Genomic DNA, 24,559 nt, shown 5'->3' with positions numbered 1-24,559 from the left:
TCCATGACATCACCCCTAAATTAAGACAAATTATTTGACGCAAAGACCTTTACAAAGTAATACCCGCTTTGAACTAAGTCAGAGAAATAATCAAGAACTTAGTACCTGGCAGGATGTTGACAGGATCACATGAAGAATTGGAAACCAAAAAGGCACAATGTCCTCAGAGAACTTCTTTTCTAATCGGGGCAAGAATGCTCACCAAGACACCGAGAAAGCAGGATTTACATTCAGGAAGAAAAAAGCAGTCAGAAACTGTAGTCAGTGTGTGCCACACAGCCTTTACTTCAAATGAGTCTTCAACAGGTTGATTGAGAGAAACTTGTAAGCAAGAGAAATTTGTATTCAGCCATCCAAATGACTGCTAAAATATCATTAATGGGATGGGATCCATGTGACTAGGTGCCACAGGCCTTACTAGCACGGAGAGGAAGAAAAGTCAGCGCAGCAGAAAAACACAGGACAGGATTAAGGTTATTCCACAGAAAACAAGCATAAACAGCATGATCATATTTTTGAAGAAGGATAAAACATGCATTATCCACAACTAAAATGCATATTTTCCTAATTCTATCATTACTTTTCTTTGTAGGCACAGTAAGGATACTGGTGACCCACCAGGAAGAGCACTGTATGCGAAGAGAAATAGGTGTAAAGCACAAACCACAGAAAAGTCTGAGAACCTATGGCACAAATTCTTCCTTCTCACAAGATGAAAACTTTGAAAATAAAACACAGCATCTGAGAAGACGTACAAGCTTCTTGGCTAAACCTGGAGAAGTACTGAAACAACCTTAGTGAGGATCAGAAGTAATCAAGTATTTGAGTCCCTGTCACAGCAGAAATCTAGTAGACTCATGAGAAATGAATCAACAGATTTAATAAAAGAAACTAAACTTGTAAGTATTGCATTTAAAACTTAGTATGAAACATTTGTAATACCGCAGTTTGGTTTTGCAATAAGGGAATGTTACAAAATGATTGCTGTGTTCTTGTCTCTTTCTGTTCATAATTTAAACAAACAATTTCAGTCACAGTCTGCTGGTAACCTTAGGGGAATAGGAAACAATGCCCCAAATCAGAAAAGGCACAGTTTTCACAACGATGCCAAGTGCCTCCGTTACGAAAGAAACACCGACGCGATTCAAAACATTTTGAGCCATTATCAGCTGTATTTAGGAGAAGCAGCAGAGTTTTAGCCAGGGAGTCGCGGTGGCAGTTTGGCACAGAGTTAAAATCAGCCGGGCGGTTGGCCCGGCGGGTCCTGGGGGTCGCCAGGCGCGGGCCAGGCGATGGGCCTAGGCCCGGCGCGGGCTGCGGGTGCCACCGCGGGCAGCGGCAGCGGGGACACCGCGGAGCCCCTCGGCACGGGCGCTGGGCCCGGGACTCCCCACCGGGGCCTCGCTAAAACGTGCCGCTTTCTCCTGTACCTCACCCATTAGCACCTGGGTGTTCTGGTGTTTATTTCAAGAGAGCTGCGGGGGGGACCTTCCCTTCAGCGGGGCGGGGCAGAGCGGATACGGGCACTACTTTTAACTTTATTTTCGCAGTTACGCGCACGCACGGCGCCGCGGCGTGTTTGGTTTGCTGCAGGAACCGGCAGCCCGAGGCCGGGGCCCGCAGGCCCCTCAGGGCACGCGGGGCAGCGCCCGGCGCCTCCACGGCCACGTCCGCCCGCTTCCTTTCGGACGAGAGCCCGGCGGCGCGCCCCGCGCGGCCCGGCCCGCTCCCGCTCCCGCTCCCGCTCCCGCTCCCGGCCGGACACCAGGGGGCAGGCGGCGCAGGGGCGGGGCGGGCCGCGCCGGGCCGGGCCCATCGATGGGGGCGGCCGCTCTGCGCTCGGCTCCTCCGTCCTGCCTCTCGGCTCTGGATTAGCGAAACTGGCGACGTGGGACGGTCCCCGCCGCCCCCTGCGCCCTGCCTCGCCCGCCGGGGTGAAGCCGGGACTCGGAGCCGGCCGCGGCGCAGCGCACCCAGCCGCGGGGCCGCCGCAGCGTCCCGCAGCGGCAGCGCCGGCGGGACGCCGAGGCGGGGGCAGGCGCGGGGCGGCGCGGCGCTCTCCTGCCGCAGCCCCGGCGGCGGCGAGCGGTGAGAGCCGGCGGCGGCGGCGGGGGGCGGCGGCGGCACCGCGGCGGCGGGGAGCCCCCGGGGGCGGCGGGCGGGCGGGCCAGCGGCGGGCGGCGGGGCCATGGCGCTGCGGGCCCGGGCGCTGTACGACTTCAGGTCGGAGAACCCGGGGGAGATCTCGCTGCGGGAGCACGAGGTGCTGAGCCTGTGCAGCGAGCAGGACATCGAGGGCTGGCTGGAGGGCGTCAACAGCCGCGGCGACCGCGGCCTCTTCCCGGCCTCCTACGTGCAGGTGATCCGCGCCCCCGCCGCCGAGCCGCCGCCGCCCGCCCGCTACGCCAACGTCCCCGCCGGCGGCTTCGAGCCGCTGCCGCCGCCCGCCGCCTTCAAGCCGGCGGCGCAGCAGCCCGCGGCGCCCGAGCCCTTCCCGCTGCCCGCCGCCGCCGGCTACCCCTTCCCGCCGGCGCCCTACGGCGGCTCCTACCAGCCCAGCCAGGGCAGCGATGACGACTGGGACGACGACTGGGACGACAGCTCCACGGTGGCGGACGAGCCCGGCGCCCTGGGCAGCTCCTACCCCGACTACGAGGCGGCGGGCGGCGGCGCCTCCGGCCGCTACCGCCTGTCGACGCGGTCCGAGCTGTCGCTGGGGTCCCGCGGCGGCGGCCACCCGGCCGGCCACCCGCACCCGCCTGGCGGCGGCGGCGGCGTCGCCAAGAGCTCGGCCACGGTGAGCCGCAACCTCAACCGCTTCTCCACCTTCGTCAAGTCCGGCGGCGAGGCCTTCGTGCTGGGCGAGGCGTCGGGCTTCGTGAAGGACGGGGACAAGCTGTGCGTGGTGCTGGGCCCCCGGGGCCCCGAGTGGCAGGAGAACCCCTACCCCTTCCAGTGCTCCATCGAGGACCCCACCAAGCAGACCAAGTTCAAGGGCATGAAGAGCTACATCGCCTACAAGCTGGTGCCCAGCCACACGGGTCAGCAGGTACACCGCCGCTACAAGCACTTCGACTGGCTCTACGGGCGCCTGGCCGAGAAGTTCCCCGTCATTTCCGTGCCCCACTTGCCTGAGAAGCAGGCCACTGGCCGCTTCGAGGAGGACTTCATCTCCAAACGCCGCAAAGGCCTGGCCTGGTGGATGGACCACATGTGCAGCCACCCTGTGCTGGCCCAGTGTGATGCCTTCCAGCACTTCCTCACCTGTCCCAGCACAGATGAGAAGGCCTGGAAACAAGGCAAGCGCAAGGCTGAGAAAGACGAGATGGTGGGTGCCAACTTTTTCCTGACTATCAGTGTCCCCGCTGGCCCTGGGGCCGGCCTGGACTTGCAGGAGGTGGAAAGCCAGGTGGATGGCTTCAAAGCCTTCACAAAGAAGATGGACGAGAGCGCCCTGCAGCTCAATCACACGGCCAACGAGTTTGCTCGCAAACAAGTCACTGGTTTCAAGAAGGAATACCAGAAGGTAGGGCACTCCTTTAAGTGCCTCAGTCAGGCCTTTGAGCTGGACCAGCAGGCCTTTTCGGCTGGCCTGAACCAAGCCATAGCCTTCACTGGGGAAGCCTACGACGCCATTGGGGACCTCTTTGCCGATCAGCCCCGACAGGACCTAGATCCTGTGATGGACTTGTTAGCGCTGTATCAGGGGCATTTGGCCAACTTCCCAGACATCATCCACGTCCAGAAAGGTAACATCCTTATGTATCTTCTGAAATGATCAAGTTTTACTTATCAGTGGTATGCACACAGATGTGGGAACCGGGGGCTGAATTTGCTCTGTATCTGGCTTGCTGGGCTTGGGCTGAATCTTTCAGTGTTTACTCAGGTAAACGGATGCTAAAAATACAAAAAAAAAAAAAAAAACAAGAGTGAAAATTTTCAGTCTGTGCCAAAGGCCTAAACTTTGTTGGGAATTTTATTGGCTAGAGATTACCATGTTTGGCTGTGCGTGTGAAGTATATATGTATATATACATATGTATAGATATATAAAGGAAACCATATCTGACTATACTACTGACATATTAAAGATTAAAGAGCTTGTTTACCAACAAAGTAGTATGAAAACATATATTACTTTTTTGTATATGTTAGATCTTAGATGTTACATCTTAAATCTCTGATCTAGTAGATATTAAATATGGCGTAATCTGAAGGTACTCCAGTTGTCCATCTTGTTTGAGGTTTGGCCCCATGACATTGTGTTATGTGCATTTTGTGGTGTAAGACATTCAGATGAGATGTTTAAAGCAGCTGGCTTTTGTCTGTTTGGCTATGCACTAAACACTATTAATGCCTTTGTAAGGCTAATAATCTGCCACAGCGTTCGAAGTAGGAGTTGTTCATCCTCTTATTATCATGAAAAGGTCTGTTAACCTTTCTGCAGCTCTCAAGCCGAAACACGTTTCTCAGATTCTAATTGCTGTTTGTATGGCGCTTTGTGATCCGCTGGAGGGAGAGCACCTCCAGTAAGGAACAAATCATCTGCTACCTAACTAGACGTTTGTTCAGATAAGTAGACGTTTGTAATGCTAAGTATGTGTAGATGATTTTGGTACCGTGGAGTTAACGCTCTTCATATATCCCTTCGCTGTTATATTCCTTATCTATGATTTTCAACTTGAAGATCAGAGGTATGTGGGGATTATAGCTGTAAAAGGGACCAAGAAAGCGTCATATATGCTGTACAGAAATTGGTGTGTGTAATGGTTATAAAACAAAGAAAATATATGAGCTTCTTCTCTGGAAATTTTTTAGAGATCAGTAACTGAAGTTCTGTATCCTAAGTGGCAGAGACTGAATTGTCATCCGTAGTGAATCAGTCATTTTTCCAATTTTGAGGCATTTTCAAGGATTTTGCATCTAGAACAGTACCTTCAGATTTAAGATGAAACAGTTAGAAAAAGCCAGCTTTCAGAAAGTCTGCATTATTACTGGGAAAATCTGAGGAGCTGGAGTTGGTGTGAAGTGCAAAGTAAAGTGACATATTTGTTGCTCTGTAAGAAAGCATGTTTTTCATTAACTACATACATCAAATTCAGATTTTCATTCTCCTGCAGAATGTTGAGAATTGAGTGAAAACTTTGACAAATGTAATGTTATTTTGAAGAGAAAAGGGGAACGTATAATCTAACCTTTGAGGAGTTGTTCTTTTAGCTGGTGTGGCATTGTGTTCTGATAACAACTTTCAAATATTTTTGATTTGGACAGAAGGGTGACCTTGGCGATATCTCATGTTCAGGGGCAGAGAATTTTAAAGTGAGGTGTCAACTAATAGGTTATTTGTAATCTGTGAAAAATTAAAGGGAAGGATTTTTATTAGGTGCAATAAAACAGCAGATAGTGTATACTCTTTAAATAATATATCTTCAGATAGCATATGCTATTTAAATATTATATCTCTAAAGCTTTAAGACTATATAGAGTTCTTTCTTCTAGCATTTTTGGAGACTTTACTTTGAGAAGAGGATCGGCAATAAGAGCATATGTGTTTGACTCAACCAATATTTCCTTCAACTTGTATGTCTTTGCTTCTTCTTTAGTGCTGTTTTAGTTTGCACTTATTAGAAAGATTTACCTTGATGAACTGGGGAAAGTTCTTCTAAATGGGGTTCCACTAGAGAAATACACGAGCATGGTACACGAGTAGAGTAGATATGGTGGCACAACACTGTTCTGAAAGCGTTTGGAGAAGGAGAAACGTACAGTGAGTCTGCACACATGTATTAAGGTTCCATCATCTCTAGACTAACACTTTCTTCCATCGAGTATTATCCCTGGTACTTGTTTGCGTTCAGAAAATGACATAGGCTTGAGAGATCTACATGATCTCTGCAGTGTCCATATTCATCATAGGAAGAGGATTAGAGCTAGGTTACTGGGTTTTTTTTTTTTTTTTTTTTGCTTCCTCTGCTTCCTCTACTTCTTCTTCTTCCTCTTTTTTTGCACAATAGGCAAACTGGAAGAAAACTGAGGGGAAGATCATTTTTCCCCCAGTGTATTGCTGTTTTACCACTCTTAAGAGTTACTAGTAACAAGATATAACTTTTCAATTCCAAATTGTGAACTCCAGCTGAAAATATGAACTGTTTGTTCGGTGTTCTTACAACATAATAGAATTCTTTTAAATTTACAGTCTGGGAAGGTTGCCAGTATTTGAGAATTATTGTTATTTCTATAGACCAAACAAAAATCTGTTGGTGATAGTAGATCATCTGAAAAACAGAGTTCAAATATATTTCAGTGTTTTATTTTCTAGTGTATGCCTTCGTGTAACAAAGTGACCCAAAAGCGCCCTTAGAGGTGGTAGAAATAGTGGCCTGGTTGACACCTTGCTAAAATAGTCATGGCTTGTAAAAAGATGAACTCTGAAGTTATGAGTGCTTCTCTATTTTTTTTTTTTTTGCCATAGTGCAAATGCGTTGTCCATTTCAGATGAAAAGCTCAGTTCTCTTCTACACTGCATTTCTACATTCCCCTCATCCTGAGAAACACCAAAAAATAAGGATAACTGTGCCCAAGACATGCCCAGATCTGTGGGTGGAATATTAGATTGCCTTGTCTTGTTATGGGTTTGCTCTGCTGCAGGTAGTTGGACAGCTGCTTCATGTGATTTGGGATTTGAGATTAGATGTAAGGACTCCTTTTTGAATCAAGATTAAATCTGAGTAATACACAAGTTGATTCAAGTGTGTTTTGTGGTATGAATTGAGAAGTCTGCACATGTGCGGCTTTTGACTAATTTCTGCAACATTTTTTCTGCAAAAAGAATGCCAAAGAATCTCTAATCTGCAGACAAAAATTTTACGCCATTTGGGTACTATTCTCCTAGAATTACAAACTAGAAACATAAAACTGTTGCTTTGTCCATGTATTGGCAGGAATGCGTGTTAACCATTGTGCTTTTAGTTCTTCTGGGATGCGGGTTTTTCCACCTCTTGTGTTGAGGACATCATATGTAATTTGAAATGTTTGGGAAGGGATGGGCATTTTGGTCAGTTATATAAACAAAGTAACCGATTATATAGACAAAGTAACCAGGGTATATTTTCAAACTGTTTCTGTTCTTATGTTAATTGTAAATGTTTATGAAATAGCAATAATTTCAACTGGTGATTTCTAAAGATTCACTACTTTCTGTCTCCTTTATGATTTTAAGTATCCAGTGTTTAAGGAATTTGAGGTGAGGAAAAAGTTAAGGTTCCTGACCCAGAAGAGGCAAAAGAAGGATTTGAACTTTGTTGTCCCACGTTCCAGTTGAGTACCAACTTGGCTGTGCTTTGTGAGAGGCCTTACCCGGTACTGTGTGCAGTCCAGTCCAGGTTTGAGAAGATCCATTGGATTGAGTCCTACAGCGAAGCACATATTGAGTTGGGAATCCCACATTTCTGTCTGTAAATACTTCATTTGAGAGTTTCACTGAGAGTGGCGCCAAGGATTTTGGTTCCAAGACATGGATTCCGTGAAGACCGATGGTTGTTTTATAGGTTTTATTTTGAAAACTGAGCCCTTGGGTTAAAAGTGACATCTATAAGGGTAGATGACAGCAGAGCAGTAGGTCTGAGCATCTAAGCATTCAAAAGCATTAATGAATCTATGAATCTCAACCCCTCTTAGGGAAATGCTTCTAAAGTGCTTATATGAAAATATTATTGTGCATACCTCTGTTATCTGGAAGATCCAAATTTGTTAGACAAAAATGTATTTAGTTTTCTTTGGCCTGTGGCAAAACATTTGTTGAAGAATAGGATTAAGTTTAGTAGGCTAAAACTAAGCTACATTTTTGTTTGTCATTTTCTTCTTTGGCAGGAGTGGTGTATCTTCCAAGAAATACTAGATTCAATTGCTTTAAGTTTGAGAAGAAAATCAGCTTTCCATCTCCATTTGTCTTTTTCTTGTTACTGAGGTCTACTTGTGGAAATTCCCTAGGCATTCTTAGCAGAATAGTTCCTAAATATTCATTGCTAGGGCTTCACTCAACTGATGAGATCTTCTGACTTCCATAGTCTGCGACGTCAAATGTGTGAGAATTTGAGATAATATATGTTAGTGTTGTAGTTCAGGCTTGTATGTGGCTATCTAGTCTTGATATTTGCTTAGTTGGAGTGGAGAAGTTTTTTTTTTTTTTTCCTTTTCAAGTTTTCTTTGAGGAGTTATTGAGGTCTGTTTCAATTTCTGAAAGTGGAAGAAATACTGGTTAACTTAAATGTTTCATATCTACTTTCCAGAATCCTTCTTTGTCTTATTATTATGTTAATGCTAATAGACTCTGGTTATGATTTTTGCAAAACAGATTTGAGAAAGTAGTTTAAATGTTTTCTAAGATGTAGGCAGCAGATGATTTCCTATACTCCAAAATTTAAAAGAATTATTAAAAAAAAAAAAACTGAATGATGCTTTTACTTCTTGATCACTGTTTCAGAAAAGTGAAATAAGGCAAATAGTCTTATTTACCTGAAGCAAACTTAATTCTGGACGTTGGCTTTGAAAAATGTCCAGAGTTTGTTTTTACAATATCTTACAAAATTACAGCTGAAAACATATTCCAGCTGGCAATGTATCAAAATTTCAAGCATCAATAAAACCCAGCCCTGAACACCACTGAAACCTGGAGCTCTCTATAACACTTTCAGTGATTCTTGAGGGAGGAAAAAGAGGGGTATGTGTGTTCATGAATGAGTTAGACTGCTCAAAATTCGTACCTAAAATTTTCCATCACAAGGTAAGAGCAGAGCTTTTCTCTCTTGCTTCATTTCTAGCCTCCTGAATTTGTTGTGCGCTCGTGTTCTCTCCTCTCTACCCCCCTTTTTTTTTTTTTTTTGCTTTTTTCCCCCTTTTTTCCCCGTATTTTTCTTTGTTCCTCAAATACATACACTTTGCATAGGGTTCAGCTCAGCTAAATTTACTGTCTGAAAGCTAGGCATGTAATCTTAGCCAGATGACCGCTATAGTCAGTAAAAAGAGATGGGTACCTAAGTTTCATCTGTTTAAGGACTTTGATGAGCAGGGATGGATTACTCAAGGACGCTTGTTGTATTTCTTTGCCCTCTCAGCTTCCCATTGCTGTTGCAGGGATGATGTACTGTTTGGCTGCTTGCTACTGAAACGCCCAATGGCATCTTCAGGTTACCAGTGACGGTAACCTGAAGGTAACAGAGACTTTCAGATGGCTAAACTGTGAGACCATCCCCATATTTAGCAGCTTTAATAAATTATAGCTTCCTTGGGGGTAAGTGTGTGTAAATCACACAAAGAACAACGAGAGAGACTGATATAGAGCGATGACCTTATTTGAAAAAGATTAAACAGAAAGAAATATTGGAGCTTCTGTGTCCTATCTGCATGAAGAAAGCCTAAAAGATGTATGAGTTTCCTTAAAGTACATGTTTTCTCCTTTTTCTCCTCCTCCTCCTGCCCCCAGATCTCTTCTTAGCTTAGTTTTCTGAGGGAACAAGATTCCTGCATTCATGATGTGTTTCTGAGTCCTGTTACCTTTTGGAACGTGTTAGCAGATATCCTGCACGTTTGATGAGGAAGAGAGGTTTCATAGATGATAAAAACCCCAGTGAATTTTTCAAAAACAGGTGGCTTAGCAGAGGAAGGATGTAACTGTTCCTCTTGTGGGAGAGGTCACATGCATTACGGCACATCAGAGGGTCCATTCAGACTGCCCATATAAATACCAGCAGGCTGGAAATGTTTTGGTCAGAGCTCACACGTTTAGCTCACACCTCTGATCACAGGAAATGCAGTTGTCAGCTCTTGTAAGAACAAGTACTTCTTTTAAGTGCTTGTTCACCTTAGGCGTTAAGGCTCTGTCTACTGGGTAAACCTCGTGAACAACTACAGAGTAGTAGGACAGTGCAGATATTAAGGAAGTAAAAATGATTTCCCTAGAAAGAGGAAGTAATTTTTATTTCACAGACTAATACTTTTTCAGCGTGAAGTTTATGAAGAATCTGGGTGGTGGTAAAGGATCTGTTGTCCTGCTCTTACGGTTGAGAGAGCTCCAGGTCATTCTAAAAAGACTTCTCTTAGAACGGGGAAAGCAAGAATTGGTAGACTGAAAACAGAAAGTAACTCCTGGAACTCTTTCAAGTCTTTGAAAGCACATTATCAAAAACAAACAAGCTGGCCAATTTTTTCTATTTTGCAAGTCACCTTTGAAACAAGGACATGTTTCAACCTTTCCAACATATTTCCATGGCTTTATTGTTAGATTCTGTGTTTGAACAGTTAAAATGCCAAGTTAATGTGTACAGACTGTATAAACCTATGCAGCTGGTACCTTACTTTAAACTGCTTTAAATATAATTTAATTGGTCCCATTAATGTTTTTTACCTTAGATATTTTTATTACAACGAGGAGTCTACTTCTTGTTGTCCCTCCTCAGATACTGCAGTGTTCAGAGTTCCAAGAGAGAGCGTTTAAAGTGCTTTGGGGAAAAAGAGGAACAGTATCCGCATTTCTCTTATTATGTAAATTTTTGGATCTTGACTCTTTTCATATAAATTTACACAGAAGTTATGCCTATGCATATTATATTTGCTCCTCTTCTGCTTAGGACAGTAGTGGAGCTAAGCAGATCACGGTGGACAAACAAATGCCATAAATTGTGCGCTCTTTCTGCTTCCTTCAACCTACGCAGGGAACAGCATCCAAAAGCAGCTCTTTCATAGCATCTCAGTAGAGTAAGGGTATATGAGTAGGTGGACCCTCCATCTGTATTTGCTTCTTTTGATGATGGGATAGCAGTGTCTTTTGCTGCCTTACCTGTTTTCTCCTGTTGATCTACATCTGGTGAATCTCAAGAAAGTTTTGAAGAAGCTATCGTTTAGTGTAATGATGCTTACATTCATTTTGGCAATGACTTATATTCATCATCTGTAGACCTGGAGGAGACATTTCTGCTCATATGCTGTTAACTGATTTTACTGAAAATTAATTTCTGTCATGCATGCACAGCCTCATTCTGATTTAGGTTGTTTCTTGAAGTAAGCATTATGAACATGGCATTTATAAAAGCTGTTAAAAATCTGTAGCATTATTCTGACAGAAAAGTACCTATTCTTAACATCCTGAATGGGAGGAACTAATGTTCAGAAAACTCTATGGCATTTAAACTATAATAGACCAACTTAAAATCTGGAAGAACAAAGATTTATAATAAAAGCCAGTTGAGCCTAGGAAGAGATGAAATGTTGCCATTACAAAGAAATAGGTTTGCATTCTGATTGCATAGAGATACTCACCTCCTTCCTCTTCTTTCTCTGAGCATTGCTATGATAGGAGGCAGGAGAAGATAAGAAAGAAAGCATAACATGTTTACCAGGGGCAGGCGCTGGTCTGTTTGGTGCCATACTTAAATGTAAACTAGTAAGAAGTACTTAAAATCACTGAAAATTTCCATCTTGGTACTTCTAGAAATTGCACTGGCTTAAATTTTCAGGAATATCCACCCTGAAACAATTCAGCGTGATGTGATTTTCAAATGACAAATATACTGTGTTTCTAACAAGTAGGAACATATACTGCATTCCTGACACCCTGGCCTAATTTCAGTTCCAGTCCCTTCTGTACCCCCCAGGCTGAAGCATCAGCTAAAGTGTTATCAGAGATAAATTCCTTAAATTGTGCGTGTGAATGCTGAAGAGTACAGACTATCCTAGCACTGGACAAAACTGGCATTATCTAATGCTTGCCTCTTGGGCTGTGGTGCAAAATGCTGTGTTTATGATCATGGAAAACAATATACATAACCTAGCTGGACTATGGCTCTTTTGTTATTCCGTTCGTTTTTAGGAGATCAAATTATGCCTGACAAGCCTCCCTTCAGACAACACTATAGGTACACATAAAGTCAGTAGAATTACTTATTAATACAGTTCAAACATGTGCTGCAGTGGCTAGGATAAGGCAGTTTGTTTGCTGAAAGCACTGTCTGTATCCAGGACACCTAAAGATAGATGTTTCTCTTAAAATCACCGCATTGAAGTTTGAGTGAAAAACTTCCAACTGATTTTGTACCGTTTTTGCATGTGGTTACGTAGCAGTGTAGGGCTTTTTTGTTCTGTTAATGGGGTGATGCTGAGCAGTAGGTGAAATAGACTGAGAATTCTGTAGAAGTTCTGTCATTTATTTTGACATCTTGCTTTCACGTACACTCGTTAGCTGCTTTATGGGCAAACTATGAATTGTTGCTTGCACAGCATTGTAATTAGCCTAGTGATACATTCTTATTGGAGGTGCTGCATGCCAAAACTGGTCGATTTGTCTTTGGGACTTTAGAGCTGAAATGGAGATTGCCAGTGTGTTAATTTCAATATTTTTTCAGCAGCATAAGCATTTTGGAGACTCTGAACATGCAGAGAACTGATAAAAATCCTCCTAGCTCTGGAAAAATAAATTGGCCAAGTATGCTCTTCTTATCTGTGTGCACACCAACTTGCTACTGTAGGCACAATGCATCTAATCAGATTTAAAATGTAGGAGCATAAGAAAAATGGGATAGCAGTTAAAGATGTACAGAGTTCTTTAACAGTGATAGCTCTTTAAAGTTGAGGGCCATTTGACACTGCATGCTAACACCATCATTAATCAGTTATATATGAATTAAATTAATATCTTTGTTAAAACAAGTAAATGTGATTAGAACTTGTCAAGTTTCTGAATCTCTGGCAAAGGCTGTTTTATTTTTTCATGATCCCTGGATTGTCTAGATTAGACAGTGATTTTGTTTTGGACTGGCAAATATATCTTCCAGTAAAAGCTTTCAGTGGGCTTTGCAACAGGATAAATGGAAGCACAAACAATTCTACCTAACGTTAATTATCCAGCAGTCAATCAATGTTAACCTAAATGTCAGCTGAGCACTGTAGTTCAGGAGCATAGATTTTTAGGATAGTATTATTTTATTGTAATAATGTTTTGTGCAATGGACAAAGAAATAAAAAATAAACCTCAGGTTTTTTTAGTTGCTGTTAGGCTGTAGATTCTAAAAACATTATAGCCATTTTCTCATATCTGTATTAAAAAAATCCTGTCTATACTAAAGTAGCTGCAGTTTCATTTGTTTTATTTTTGTATTTCAAACTTACTTTCATTGTGAAAAATAGAACTTTCTTAAAATATATTTCCACTGTCAAGGAGAACATCGTCATTGAATTAGAAATCTTAGTTTTGAAAATTCTATTTTGTTGCCATTTTCAGAAGAGACAAGTCACTACTACTTTTCGTCTTTAATGTTGAAGATTGCTTTGATTTTTTCCATTTAAAGCTCTAAAATCAGATTTTGGAGTAGTGAGTCGTTCTTTCTTTAGTTACTGTGCTGATACTCTTTCACTGTTATATTTCTTTTATACAGTTAAGTCTTATTAGGGAAGCCTTCTGTTTTTAATTTCATGAAAATTCCCATTATGCTGCTTTCCATTCTATTTCTTGGCCAAAAATGTAAAGAATTTGCAGAATCTTAACTTAGTGTAGGCTTGTTCTACTAATCCTTACTTGTTGCGTTCTTTGCAAATAATCTGTCAACACAGTGAAATCTCCATTCCATTACATGCAATTTTACGGTGTCACTTTGAATTGGGAGAGAGATGGTTGTTTTATTTTTGGGGAGGGGAGGAAGGGATTGGTCCAACAGTACCGCTACCAAAGCTAATATATTTTATACTGATGCTTTCTAGTTCTCCTGCAGCTTATGTTTTGGCCACTTTGAAGTACTATACATTACAGTTAATACATGTGAAAGTTCACAACAGCATATGAATTAGCTAACATTCTCATATAGCAAAGTTAAGTAAAAGTAAGTCTAAAACTTGTTTGTTGATTAAATCTGACTCGAAATGCTTTTAAGTACTGAGCAGTGTGAGCAGCAGCAGCAAAATAATTCATATGCTTTTCAATTGTTGATTCTACTTGTGGAATATTATGTAGTGTTTTGAAAAAAAAATAGGACTAAGTCTATTTTAGGCAGCTTCTAGTTGACTCCCTGTAGAATATAGCAGAAAAAACAGCCTTGGGTTTGCTCTTCCACTTAGTAGAGTTTTATTGCAACCATAAGGGCTAGAAATATCTTTTTTTTTTCCCTTACAAATGGTTTGAAATTCCTAATGTAGCCTTAAAATATGGGTGGAAGTTACTTAAATTCTTGTGCTAACTGTGGAATGCAATTTATTTCTTCCTCTAGAAACAATTTGAAATTTGTGAGGGTAAGTAGCGGACTATGACTGAGGAAAACCTACCATCTGGTTTCTAAAATCTCTCTTACAAATAATGTTCTTGATGTTTAGGTATGGCCAAAAAGCAATTTGCTTATAGGGGAAGATGACACTTAAATTCTAATGAATGGAGTAATGCTTTGCATTGAAGGGTTCATGGTATGATTTCACATTAAATATAGCCTGGTATGGTGTTTCTGCTACTTCCCGTGCGTTGAATCTAATAATTGTGTAGCCATGAGCTGAGTCGGATCAAATTGCTAGGCCATTGACAAAACTAAGCCGCCATCTCCTGCCCCTCCAGGCCAAATGCAGTTTTTTGTTGGATTAATCCTCCTCTAACAACATCTTTGCTAGATGTGGGGTCAGTGGGAGGGCCATGTAGTCTGACTTGTTTTGACAGCAGTCTGCAGTTACACTGGATTAGAGATAGTGTTGTTTCTTCCTCAGATGTTTCTTCGAGAATGGAGGTAAATCAAAACCATGGCTATATGCACGTGGGCTACACAGGGTTTACCTCTTCAAAATTTTAAGCAAAGAGTTGTGGTTAAATAATCTCAGCATTAAATTCCTTGATAAGGAAAGAGTAAACATATTTCTAATTACATTTCTGCTTTTGTGTCCTTTTGTATAACCCATTAAAACAACGTACTGAATATATTTTTTTCTCCCTTCTTTTTAGCGATGGTGTCTTATATTAGAAATGGTGTCTCAAAATAAAGGTAAAGCAAAGGGAGTCATTAGAGTTCAAAGTTCTCCCTTGAATATTGAGTAGCATATTTTAAAAGACACACCACAGAAGCCTACTGTTAGGGCTGCATATTTATAATTAATAGGAGGGACAGCTTAATGGCATGGAAGTGCAAGTTAATTTAGCTTCTCATAAGAAGTAATGCACCGAACTTTATTGTGTAGTTTGCTGACTGTGCAAAGATAAAAATTATTTATTGCATAGGTAATTTTATTTTCTCAGAATTTCTCAGTTGTAACTGTTGAAAGATACCCCTTGTTAAACTTTGAGTTTCTTTAAAGAACACAATGTTTTCTGACTCTAATTTACTTTCCTTGTGAGGGAGCAGTCTTTCAGAGGAACCTTTGTACTTTGACACAAATTCTTCGAGGAGGCTGTCTTATCGAAGCTTATTGGCTAGTGGACCTCAAAGGAGGCATTCAAGAATGTGGTGTTCTTTGTTTTTGCCACGCTTTCCACTGATACAAAGGCCAGAATGATCACCCTCCACAGACTTTTTGTCATTTATGGCTACTATGTTTTTCTGCATCATTTATGAATGTCTCTTAGGTTGTTAAAAGTTAGTGCAATAGCTTGTTTGAAGCAACTGATTGCCACATGTCATCTTTCCATCCTTTGGAAGCACTGCTGCTTCTTGCCCACCGTGCAAACAGTCACTCCAGCGGTGTATCAGGCAGCAAACACATCCCTTCTGTCCCTGCTGAAGCCAGTTAGTGGAAGACAAAGAGCTGTCATGTGAGATGCAGACCATACTGTGTGGCTGGCACTCAACTTACTTCTTCATTCCTCCTCCCACCCTCCCTCCCCCAAGTTCCATTAAAATGTATTTCAGAAAATGTTTGTAATATATCTGGGACAACAGCAGGACTAAGTTTCCCCTTTTTTGTCTTCTCATGTCTTCTTCCATTCCCTTTGCACTTATTTTGAAATCTTTAACCTGGAATGTAAAGAATAACAAAAACATGGGTATTTGCTGAAAGAAGTAGTGTTATAATAATCATAATATTTGTAATACATATGTGTCTGTTTTCTGACTATTAGTGAAAGAAATCTATTTGCTCTATTTTAGCATAATTCATCACCAAAGTGAAAGAAATACTTGAGCAACTGCGGTCATAAAACATTAGATTATAGGATCTTAAAAATCAACTTGTTGGCTTTTGCAAGCTAGTTGAGTTTTGAAGTTCAGTATTTTGGACTGAGATACTGAAGATGTTGATATATTGGTGACTTAATGGATGTCTACAGATTGCAGACCTGTGTGACTTCAAAGGGTGCTTACTGCTGCTTCAAGTGCTGTCTTTTAGAGAAGTTGAGCTCACTCATTTGTGTTTAATCCCATATTCCTACCCCATATGCAGTTCTGCTGTATGCAGTCAAATCCCTGCTGTTGCAGCAGTTCCTCAGATGTATTTCAGAAAAGACTAATACAGTTATAAACAGTATCGCTCATTACTGCTTTTGTTTTTTAAGACTCTAGCAAGCCCAGTGATAGAACAGATGTCCATTGTACTAAGCACTGTACAAATACAGAGTAAAAAGGGGCTCCTGCCCCAGCGAATTTCCTAGCTCTAGGCTTGTCTTTATTTAGATTACTAACTTAAGATACAGCTGAAGTTTTTCTCTTGACTGCTGTATGCAAAACTCCAAAGCTGATGTTCAGGTGCTACGCTGAGGAGGGGCGGACACACAGCAGTGTGAAGTTGGTACACTTCTAAAAGTTGCTACCGTTACTTGGCTACTGATTGCTCATGCTGCCAGGTGCAGGGGAGATTTGGCTTTGAGTGAGATGCAGGAGTTGGGTGAAGGGCGGTCGTGGTTGCAGGTCTTCTTGAGCTGAGCCCCATGACATTTGCTTTCCTGTCACGTTGCGGGCTGCAGCTTGGCCTTGTGACATCCCTGCTGAACACGTGAAGAACCAGTGCAGGGTTGCTGCTGGTCGACTGATCGTATCATACAACTGGATGTGATCCATTCCACATGCATAAAGGAGAGCTTGGTGACATGCATGCATCTGCATGAGTTTGCATGTCTGTATACATACTTACAGTGCGGGGCGGGGGGGAAGTGAATACAAGCTCAAGAAGAGATTAAAACACACCCTTAGTTAACTGTTCACGCAATCTTAAAGCATTTGTAGTGGTAATAAAACTGCAGGTGGTAGGAAAATGCATGGTTTAACCCAAACCTGAGTGGTCTCAAGTTCAGAGCTTTTTTTTTAATGTATTTGACTCTTTCTGCCTCATTGCAACCTCATAGGTTCACGTGGCCTGCCAGTTTGTTAGTTTAATACACTTTTTTTTTTTCCTGATAACTCCTCAACACGTATTTAAGTTGCCATTCATATTGTGTATTTCAAAGCTTGGAACTATTTATTTCTATCAAGAATTTTACATTGTCCATGTCTTCTTGGCTGCTAGCACCATATTATAAAAGTTCCATATTAAATGTATTTAAATCGTTTTGCGTTGTCTAATTGCATACATCAAAACAAGCACCAAAAGCTGCGTGTTTCTCTTAAGCCTTTGTCAGAATTCGGTGAGCATCAGTGTCTAACATCAGGTTTTGGACAGTGAAAAACAGCATTAGCATTTGCTTTTCCCCACCTTCAAAAACAGAAATGGATATAGCACAGCTTTTTCAGCATTTTTGATCCAGGCCCTCTTTGCTGCATGAAAGCTAGTCCTAATCAGTGGAACCAGATCTCCTAACAGAAAGTCTTTTTTGTTGGACTAGAAGCTTTAAATGCATAAGCAATTTTTTTACAGAATCTTCAGAGCTGGAATTTTAAAAAAAGAAGTGCACACACACACACACACGTACATACGTACGTACACGTGTGTGTGTATTCTGTCACTCCTGGAACAGTGCATTCATGTATATTTATCCCAGACATGTATTTAGCAGATTTCCTTAAGCTAATATGCATTAGGAGGTGGGTGCTTCTGTTTCTTTTCCTTAAAATGTGTTTGAGCTTTTTCTAGGGCTACCATAATTTTCTTTGAAATATGTCTTGCTCTTTTGATTGTCCAAACCAATATTTGATAAGTTAGGATCTTTAAAATCAGAAACCAGCAGGTGTATTAGGCTGGAGGGGGGTTGGCCAGCCTCAGCAGCCTCAGGGGGCAGCACTGGGGCTGGAGGGGTGAGGGGGAGGCGTCAAAGGGAGAGTGAGGAGTTTGGCATTTCAGAGGAATATAGAGATTTGGGGCAGAGCCAGGAGCGAAGGCTTTGGATTAGGTGCTTAGGGCAATGGATAGATTAGTGGGGGTGAGGGGGAAATGCGTGGAGGGAGAGGTTTTGTGGTATGTAGGCTGTGGTGAGAAGGGTTAGAAGTTGTGGGCCAGGAGAGGTTAGAGGTTACCGTGGGACCCTTACCCCAGCCAGACATCTCTGACTAAGACCTTCATTTTCAGGCAGGGGATGGACGCAAGGAACTCTCTTCTCCCTTTTTTCCTCGCCCTGTTGTCCTCCCTCTTTTGCAATTAGAAACATGTGACCTGCTGAGTCGTTAAAAAACAGGTCTTTAATTTTTATGTAATTCTGAAATTATTTGACCTGTACTCTCTGAAACTTCTAATTTTCTCAGTTTTGGGGAAACCAGGGTTGCAAATCACTGCTGTGAGGGTGAAATTACAATGTATCAGTGTCACAAGCCACAAACAATCCTGCGCCTGCATGTGCTTGGATTGTTGCACCCTTGACTTCAATGAATCGCTGTTGAGGCTCAAAGCTTTGCTCATGTGAATTCAGATAAAAGAGTCGTAGGCTACAGAGATATACCCTGAGAACATTTGAGGGTAAAGCTGTTCGAAAAGCTATGCAAACTAACAACACTTTTTGCCAAGACTTATTAAAATAGATGCTGAACAAATTACAAATGGTATTTTAGAACAAATGATTTATTTTGCTTTTTAAAATATGATGCATGGGATTTTTTTCTGTGCGTTTTGGAAGGTTTTTTTTTTTTTACCCTAAATGTAAGCCAAAATTTTTCTCTGTTACTGTAACATTGTTTCACTAATAATTCAACACTGAATTTAGAGGTACTTCAAAAAGCAATCAAGTTCATGCTTAAGCCTAAGTATAAACTCATGTCATACATTGCTGATCTCCAGTTGTAACCTATCTAGATTTTAAAAGAAGCTCCACTATAGTATCAGCATGAATCCATATGTATTGGCACAAGAGTATTAGTGGTTGCAGGTTTTCCCCTTGCATTCCTTTTCCTAATTATGTCTCTTTTTCTAATGTCAGAAAAAGGCATAACGCATAATATTCTGCTATGGAGGGTTTTCATGTTTATTAATGTATAGTTTTTACAGATGTAAAATAATTTGAAGATTATAAAAAAAATTTAATTATACTTTCAGCTGCTGATGCTGTAAGTTCCAGTATTTTTTTTCCAGTTTGGTCATCCTAGAAATAACATTTAAAGCTGTTTCCCCACATCAGAACTGAAGAGTTGTCATGTTTATTTAACCAACTCCATCTGGCTTCCAGTAAGTCCCAAATTTCAGTTTTTCACAGTTTTGCATGGATTCCTGCAATGCAGACAAAACGTAGAGAAAATTTTTACTAAGCCTCTTTTCGTTTGTCAAAAGAAGTGTCCTTCTTGCATGAGTGGGAGTTAACAAAGATATTTCAGATCACACTCTGCCTCACAGATTCCTTGCTCTTTAAAGGAAAAATAGAGATCTTCTGGCACAGACTTACGTCCTGTTGCTTGCTGTGCTGCCTGTGGAAAGGTTTTTCGTTTGTGTTTTTTTGGGCCAGGCTGGAGATGATGAGGTCAGTCGGCCGCAGGGGCCGGTGCCAAGCGTTAGCTGCCATGCGGGGAAGGTGCGGCTGTGAGTCAGGCCGTGCCGCCTCGCCGACAGCGCCTGCCCCCCGCCTCTCTCTAGCTGCTCGGCGCACCGGCTTCAGCAGCCAGAGTGAGGCCTTTGGTTTGCGCTTGTTTTGTTAGCACTGTTATTGCCATAGTTGAGGGGGGGAAAAAAAGGGGAGGGGGTCCATATGGTCTTTCTGCAGTTACATCACCACAGAGAGGAATTTTTTAAGCTCTGGGCTGAGAGCTCATACTACGGCTGCAAACAGAGAAGTTGCCACGTAGAGTGCAGCCTAAATGCAAATTAAGGAGAAAAAGAACATGAGTTCAAGAGTAGAGAAGTAGTGATTACAGAGGAGATATTTTCCAAGTGTTGGTTATTAAAACAAAAGAAAAACAATTCAGCTGCCCTCAGTTAAAAAGTACTTGCTAGATATTTAATGGAGAAAACTGATGCGTGCTTCTCTGATTTTAGGAATTCCGCATTTTATTTATAAGACACAAACCCCCATTCCATTACCAAAATGAAACAAACTTTGCTCGCCAAGTCTACCAAATCATCTGTTATTTTAACGTGACTCCAGTTTACCCTCAGTTCTAACTCGTTCCCTGGTGAGACATTAAAGACAGGACAAAAGATGACATGCGCTACCTGGTGGAATGCCAAACGCATTTGAATGAAAAGCCCTGAGCAGTGGCCGTGCTCCCTGGTTGCCCTCCTACATTGCTGTGTGCAGCAAACCCCAAAGTAGCTGCGCGCAAGATCTTGTTCCACTGCAGCAAATCTAAATTGCAGAGTTTGTGTGTCGGAGTACTTGGGGAAGGAGTATTCAAAATGGCTTATTAAACAGGCAAAGGAGGGAAAGAATGCAAGATAATATTACTGTGGATAAACTGTATTCTTACTGTTTAATATTGTTTACTACGTATGTGGTTTCAGGCTGACAAGAAGACAAGATTTCTCCCCCAGTAGATAGATAGGACGTTGTCCCCCTTACAGACGCATAGGTAGAGAGGCTTCTCTGTTAGCTTACTGACTAGTTTCTGCTGACTGTAGGGAGCACAGAAAAGCATTTCTTCAAGGAAATGTAAAGGGAGTCCTGTCAGAGAACTGTAGTCACTTGTGTGATATGAAGTGTAATATGAAAGGACAGAGTTATTTAAGACATTAGAAATAGGTGAAGGAACAAGTAACCTACAGGTGGTCATAAAGGCTATGAAAAATGTCATAAGACTAAAATTTTGCAAGAAGAGAAAAGAAGTGTTGGTATGACTGTCTTTAGTTCTATGATTAAAATATATATGTAATATTTATGCAGTACCTTAATTCTGGGAAAATGAGTGCATGAAAATGAATGTCTAGGACACACCTTAGTATTCTGTGTCAGTATTTGAGCCTGATTTTGGCACTTTTCTGTTTTTGTAAGATTTGTGTGCTTTAATTAGCTCTTTGGAGGAGGAAAGCTATCAATTCTTTTGCTCTATTTTTCTTGTAGCTCCTGCAGGACTGTGTTATCTCCACCTGGACTTCTACAACTTGGAAATAAGCTTTTAGATTCTGTAGTACTGAGGGACTAATTGGGGGATATCTATAGTGTAAAAGCACAATGTCAGATTTGTCAGATTTTGTGTATTCAGATCTCATTTTGATGCCTCACATTATTGAAAGTTAGATTTCTGTATGAGGTTATTTTTATGGTGTTTACGTAGGCTTAAATCCATCTGACTAGTTTTCTAGTGCTCTAATTTTTTCCACTGCTAGTATATTCATCAGTCATTCTCTAAAGGACACTATCTGATTTTTAAGATTGTGAAATAGAAGTGTTTTTCCTATACTAGCTTTTGCAAGCTAGATCCTTAAAAAAAATTTTTTTGACAACGTTCGCTATTCTGTGATTCTTCACTCTGAAAAAGTTTGTATTGCTTTCCAACATTAATAGTAAGATCTTCTGGAGTGCATTGATATCAGTAAAAACCCATAGCTACAACTAAGAGCTACAAAGTCTTCAGGGTCATGCCCTTCACTCTGCCCTGGTAAATTTAAGTCCAGGACAAGTCAGTTTCTCCTTTGCTGTGTTTTATGTTCAATGACATAATCATTCAGCCTTCATACAGGTAGAATGTAATTTGAGTTACTTCTCTTTTAGCAGCCCATTTTATCTGTTAAACCTTGCTTGCTTGCATGTCGCCTCTATGCCAACCCTTTATGTTTTCCTACAAAAAAATTATGAATATGATATAGGTTTCTTACATAGGCTTGGGAAATGCAGTATTTAACAGCTGATCTAATTAACAGCTATCTGTATAGCTAATCATTGTTCTGAATTTTTCCCAAACATAATATCCAGATGGTGAAATTTTTATGCTGCGGATTTTAATATTGCAGTTGTAAAAATAGTTAGTGTATATATACATATATGTGTATATATAAATTCAGAATGTCTTATACAAATTCTTGTCATTATTAAATCACTTGTTAAAATACAGTAGTCAAGTGTACATTGTCCTCACAGTTCAACTGTTTTGTTTTGTTCTTTACACAGGAGCCCTTACCAAAGTAAAGGAGAGTAAGCGGCATGTGGAAGAAGGGAAGATGGAGCTCCAAAAAGCTGAGGGCATTCAAGAACGCTGTAACATTATTTCTTTTGCAACCCTAGCAGAAATTAATCATTTCCACAAAATTCGTGTGAGGGACTTTAAATCACAGATGCAACATTTCTTGCAACAGCAAATACTCTTTTTTCAAAAAGTGACACAAAAGTTAGAAGAAGCTCTTCACAAGTATGACAGCGTTTAATCTCTGAACTTTGATCTGTGAACTTTTCTCAGTATGAAAATGACTTCAGCAGCAGAGCAGATGCTGCTGTTGTTAAAGAAGTATTTCCAGTGGTAGATGGTGGTACAACGATGGTTTTGTGTTCACCTGGAATCCCAGTTTAATCTGATTATGTAGAAAGGAAACAGTTATATGGCTATTTAGTAGAAACAGTACCACGCATTGTAACTAAGTTATACTGTGTATGCCGACACTACCATTGTAACTTTTTTCGAAATAATGAGTATACTATTTGCCTTATTGCTTTTTGAAGTATGGTATTTTAGTGCATACTTTGTAGACCTCAAAACCCTTTGGGTCTTTAAGGAAGCTGGCTAGAGAAAAGCCTGCCTCAGATGCCTTTTTACTCTCCTAGATTTGGATTTCCTGAATTCAAACAAATCTCTGTTTACAGACTCCTCCTAGAGCAGCTATGTGATTCTGTGCCTTTAGACTCTATTTTTCCTTTTCTAGTAAGTCACATTTTTATGATTGAATGAAGGGTTGATGCCTATGACAGGAACTGATTATGAAACCTCACATTAACTGGAAAAAATCAGCTGCCATCCAGTTTGCACAGCAAGTACTGTCTTTCAACAAACGTTGGCTCAAAAAGGAGAATTTAAAATCAATTCACGCTTTCCCTGAAAATGGAGCCTACTTGTTACAAGTACTAGGATGTTAAGCACAAATACAAAAATGCAACACCACTAAATCCCCTTTCCTGAAAGAATATTACATTGAGAGGTTTTGTGATACAAAACATTAGTGTGAGTGGAAATTGGAAGAGCTAGCCTAATAAAAATGATGTTTATCAAGGGGATATGAATGCAAGCTAAGTGGCTAACACTTTTTTTTACGTTTGAAATGATCTGCTAATTGTTCAGTTGCTTATTCAGTTTAATTTCAGACTTGCATCTACATTGCCAGTTGACTGAATTGAGACTCCACTGTGATTCATTAATTTACTAAGTTACAGATTTTCAGGGATGTTCAGTAACATAAATGATCTGAAATCAGTCTTGACTGAACTGACTTGGAAAACAGGTGGCATTTCTATGTTCATAACACTCAAGAATTAACAATTGTCTTAATTTTTTTATAAATATTTTTGACAAGCAGGGTGCATTTATATATACATAAACACTATCTTCTTAAAGAGTTTTCTGACTTATTTCCCTTGAATTAAGTCTGAAGTTTGTGTTTAACCTATTGGTTCCCTTCTTGTAGGTCGGTATGAGAGAGGGTTTTTATTTATCCTATCTTTTTTTTCTTAAACAAAAATAACAAAACCTTCCAAGGAAGCAAAATGTTTACTTTTTTGTTTTTAATTAAATTAATCACAGGTAGCTTACACAAACAAAAGCCTGGAAAATGGAGTTAAGTGATAGTTACGTTTAAGTACAAATCGTTCCTGACCTATATTTCAGAAATGTACAGTACAGCTCTGCCACTAGATCATGTCACTTTCTCTAGCTTAACCCCACACCACTGTTTTAGAGGAAGAAATTTAAGAATGTAGTTTGTTTTTTTTTTAAGATTCATCCCAAAATGCTTTGAAATTGCTATTTTGAGTACTTTGCATACAGTAGTGCTGCTAATATGTACACAAATAAAAAATACAAAATGATGAAGTGGAAAAAACAGTATTTGTGAAAGAAAGGACAATCAATGAGGAAAGAAACCATTTGTAAGCCATTAAAAGAAAGATGCAAAAACCAACATGGAGGAAATAAAATATGGAGCATGGTCCTAGGGCTGACTTGCTCTTTATTTTCCTCATGATGTCTCATTCTACATTCAAAACTCACTGCTTCCCATAATAGTTCTTCCCATACAGTACTCCAGCTTCCCATACATAGTTTAGTTCCTTGAGATAGTGGTGA

At 41.0% G+C, this 24,559-nt stretch overlaps 1 protein-coding gene across 1 annotated transcript; it reads left to right on the top strand.

The window, feature by feature from the left end:
• The first annotated feature begins 2,140 nt into the window (after positions 1–2,140).
• Positions 2,141–24,303, top strand: LOC138064584 (sorting nexin-18-like). The gene is made up of 2 exons (XM_068927882.1): positions 2,141–3,749; positions 22,402–24,303. Exons 1-2 carry the CDS (start codon positions 2,189–2,191, stop codon positions 22,653–22,655), a joined length of 1,815 nt encoding a protein of 604 aa, XP_068783983.1. The 5' UTR covers positions 2,141–2,188; the 3' UTR covers positions 22,656–24,303.
• Positions 24,304–24,559: the final 256 nt, after the last annotated feature.

Source organism: Struthio camelus, chromosome Z (assembly GCF_040807025.1).
Source record: "Struthio camelus isolate bStrCam1 chromosome Z, bStrCam1.hap1, whole genome shotgun sequence".
Lineage (NCBI taxonomy): Eukaryota > Metazoa > Chordata > Aves > Struthioniformes > Struthionidae > Struthio > Struthio camelus.
This window is presented reverse-complemented; position numbering and strand designations above follow the sequence as displayed.

Excerpts from the sequence above, each read along its gene's own strand:
- LOC138064584 (XM_068927882.1), top strand. The coding sequence starts at position 2,189 with ATGGCGCTGCGGGCCCGGGCGCTGTACGACTTCAGGTCGGAGAACCCG. Across the intron at positions 3,750-22,401 it reads CATCATCCACGTCCAGAAAG|GAGCCCTTACCAAAGTAAAG; the intron begins GTAACATCCTTA and ends TTCTTTACACAG.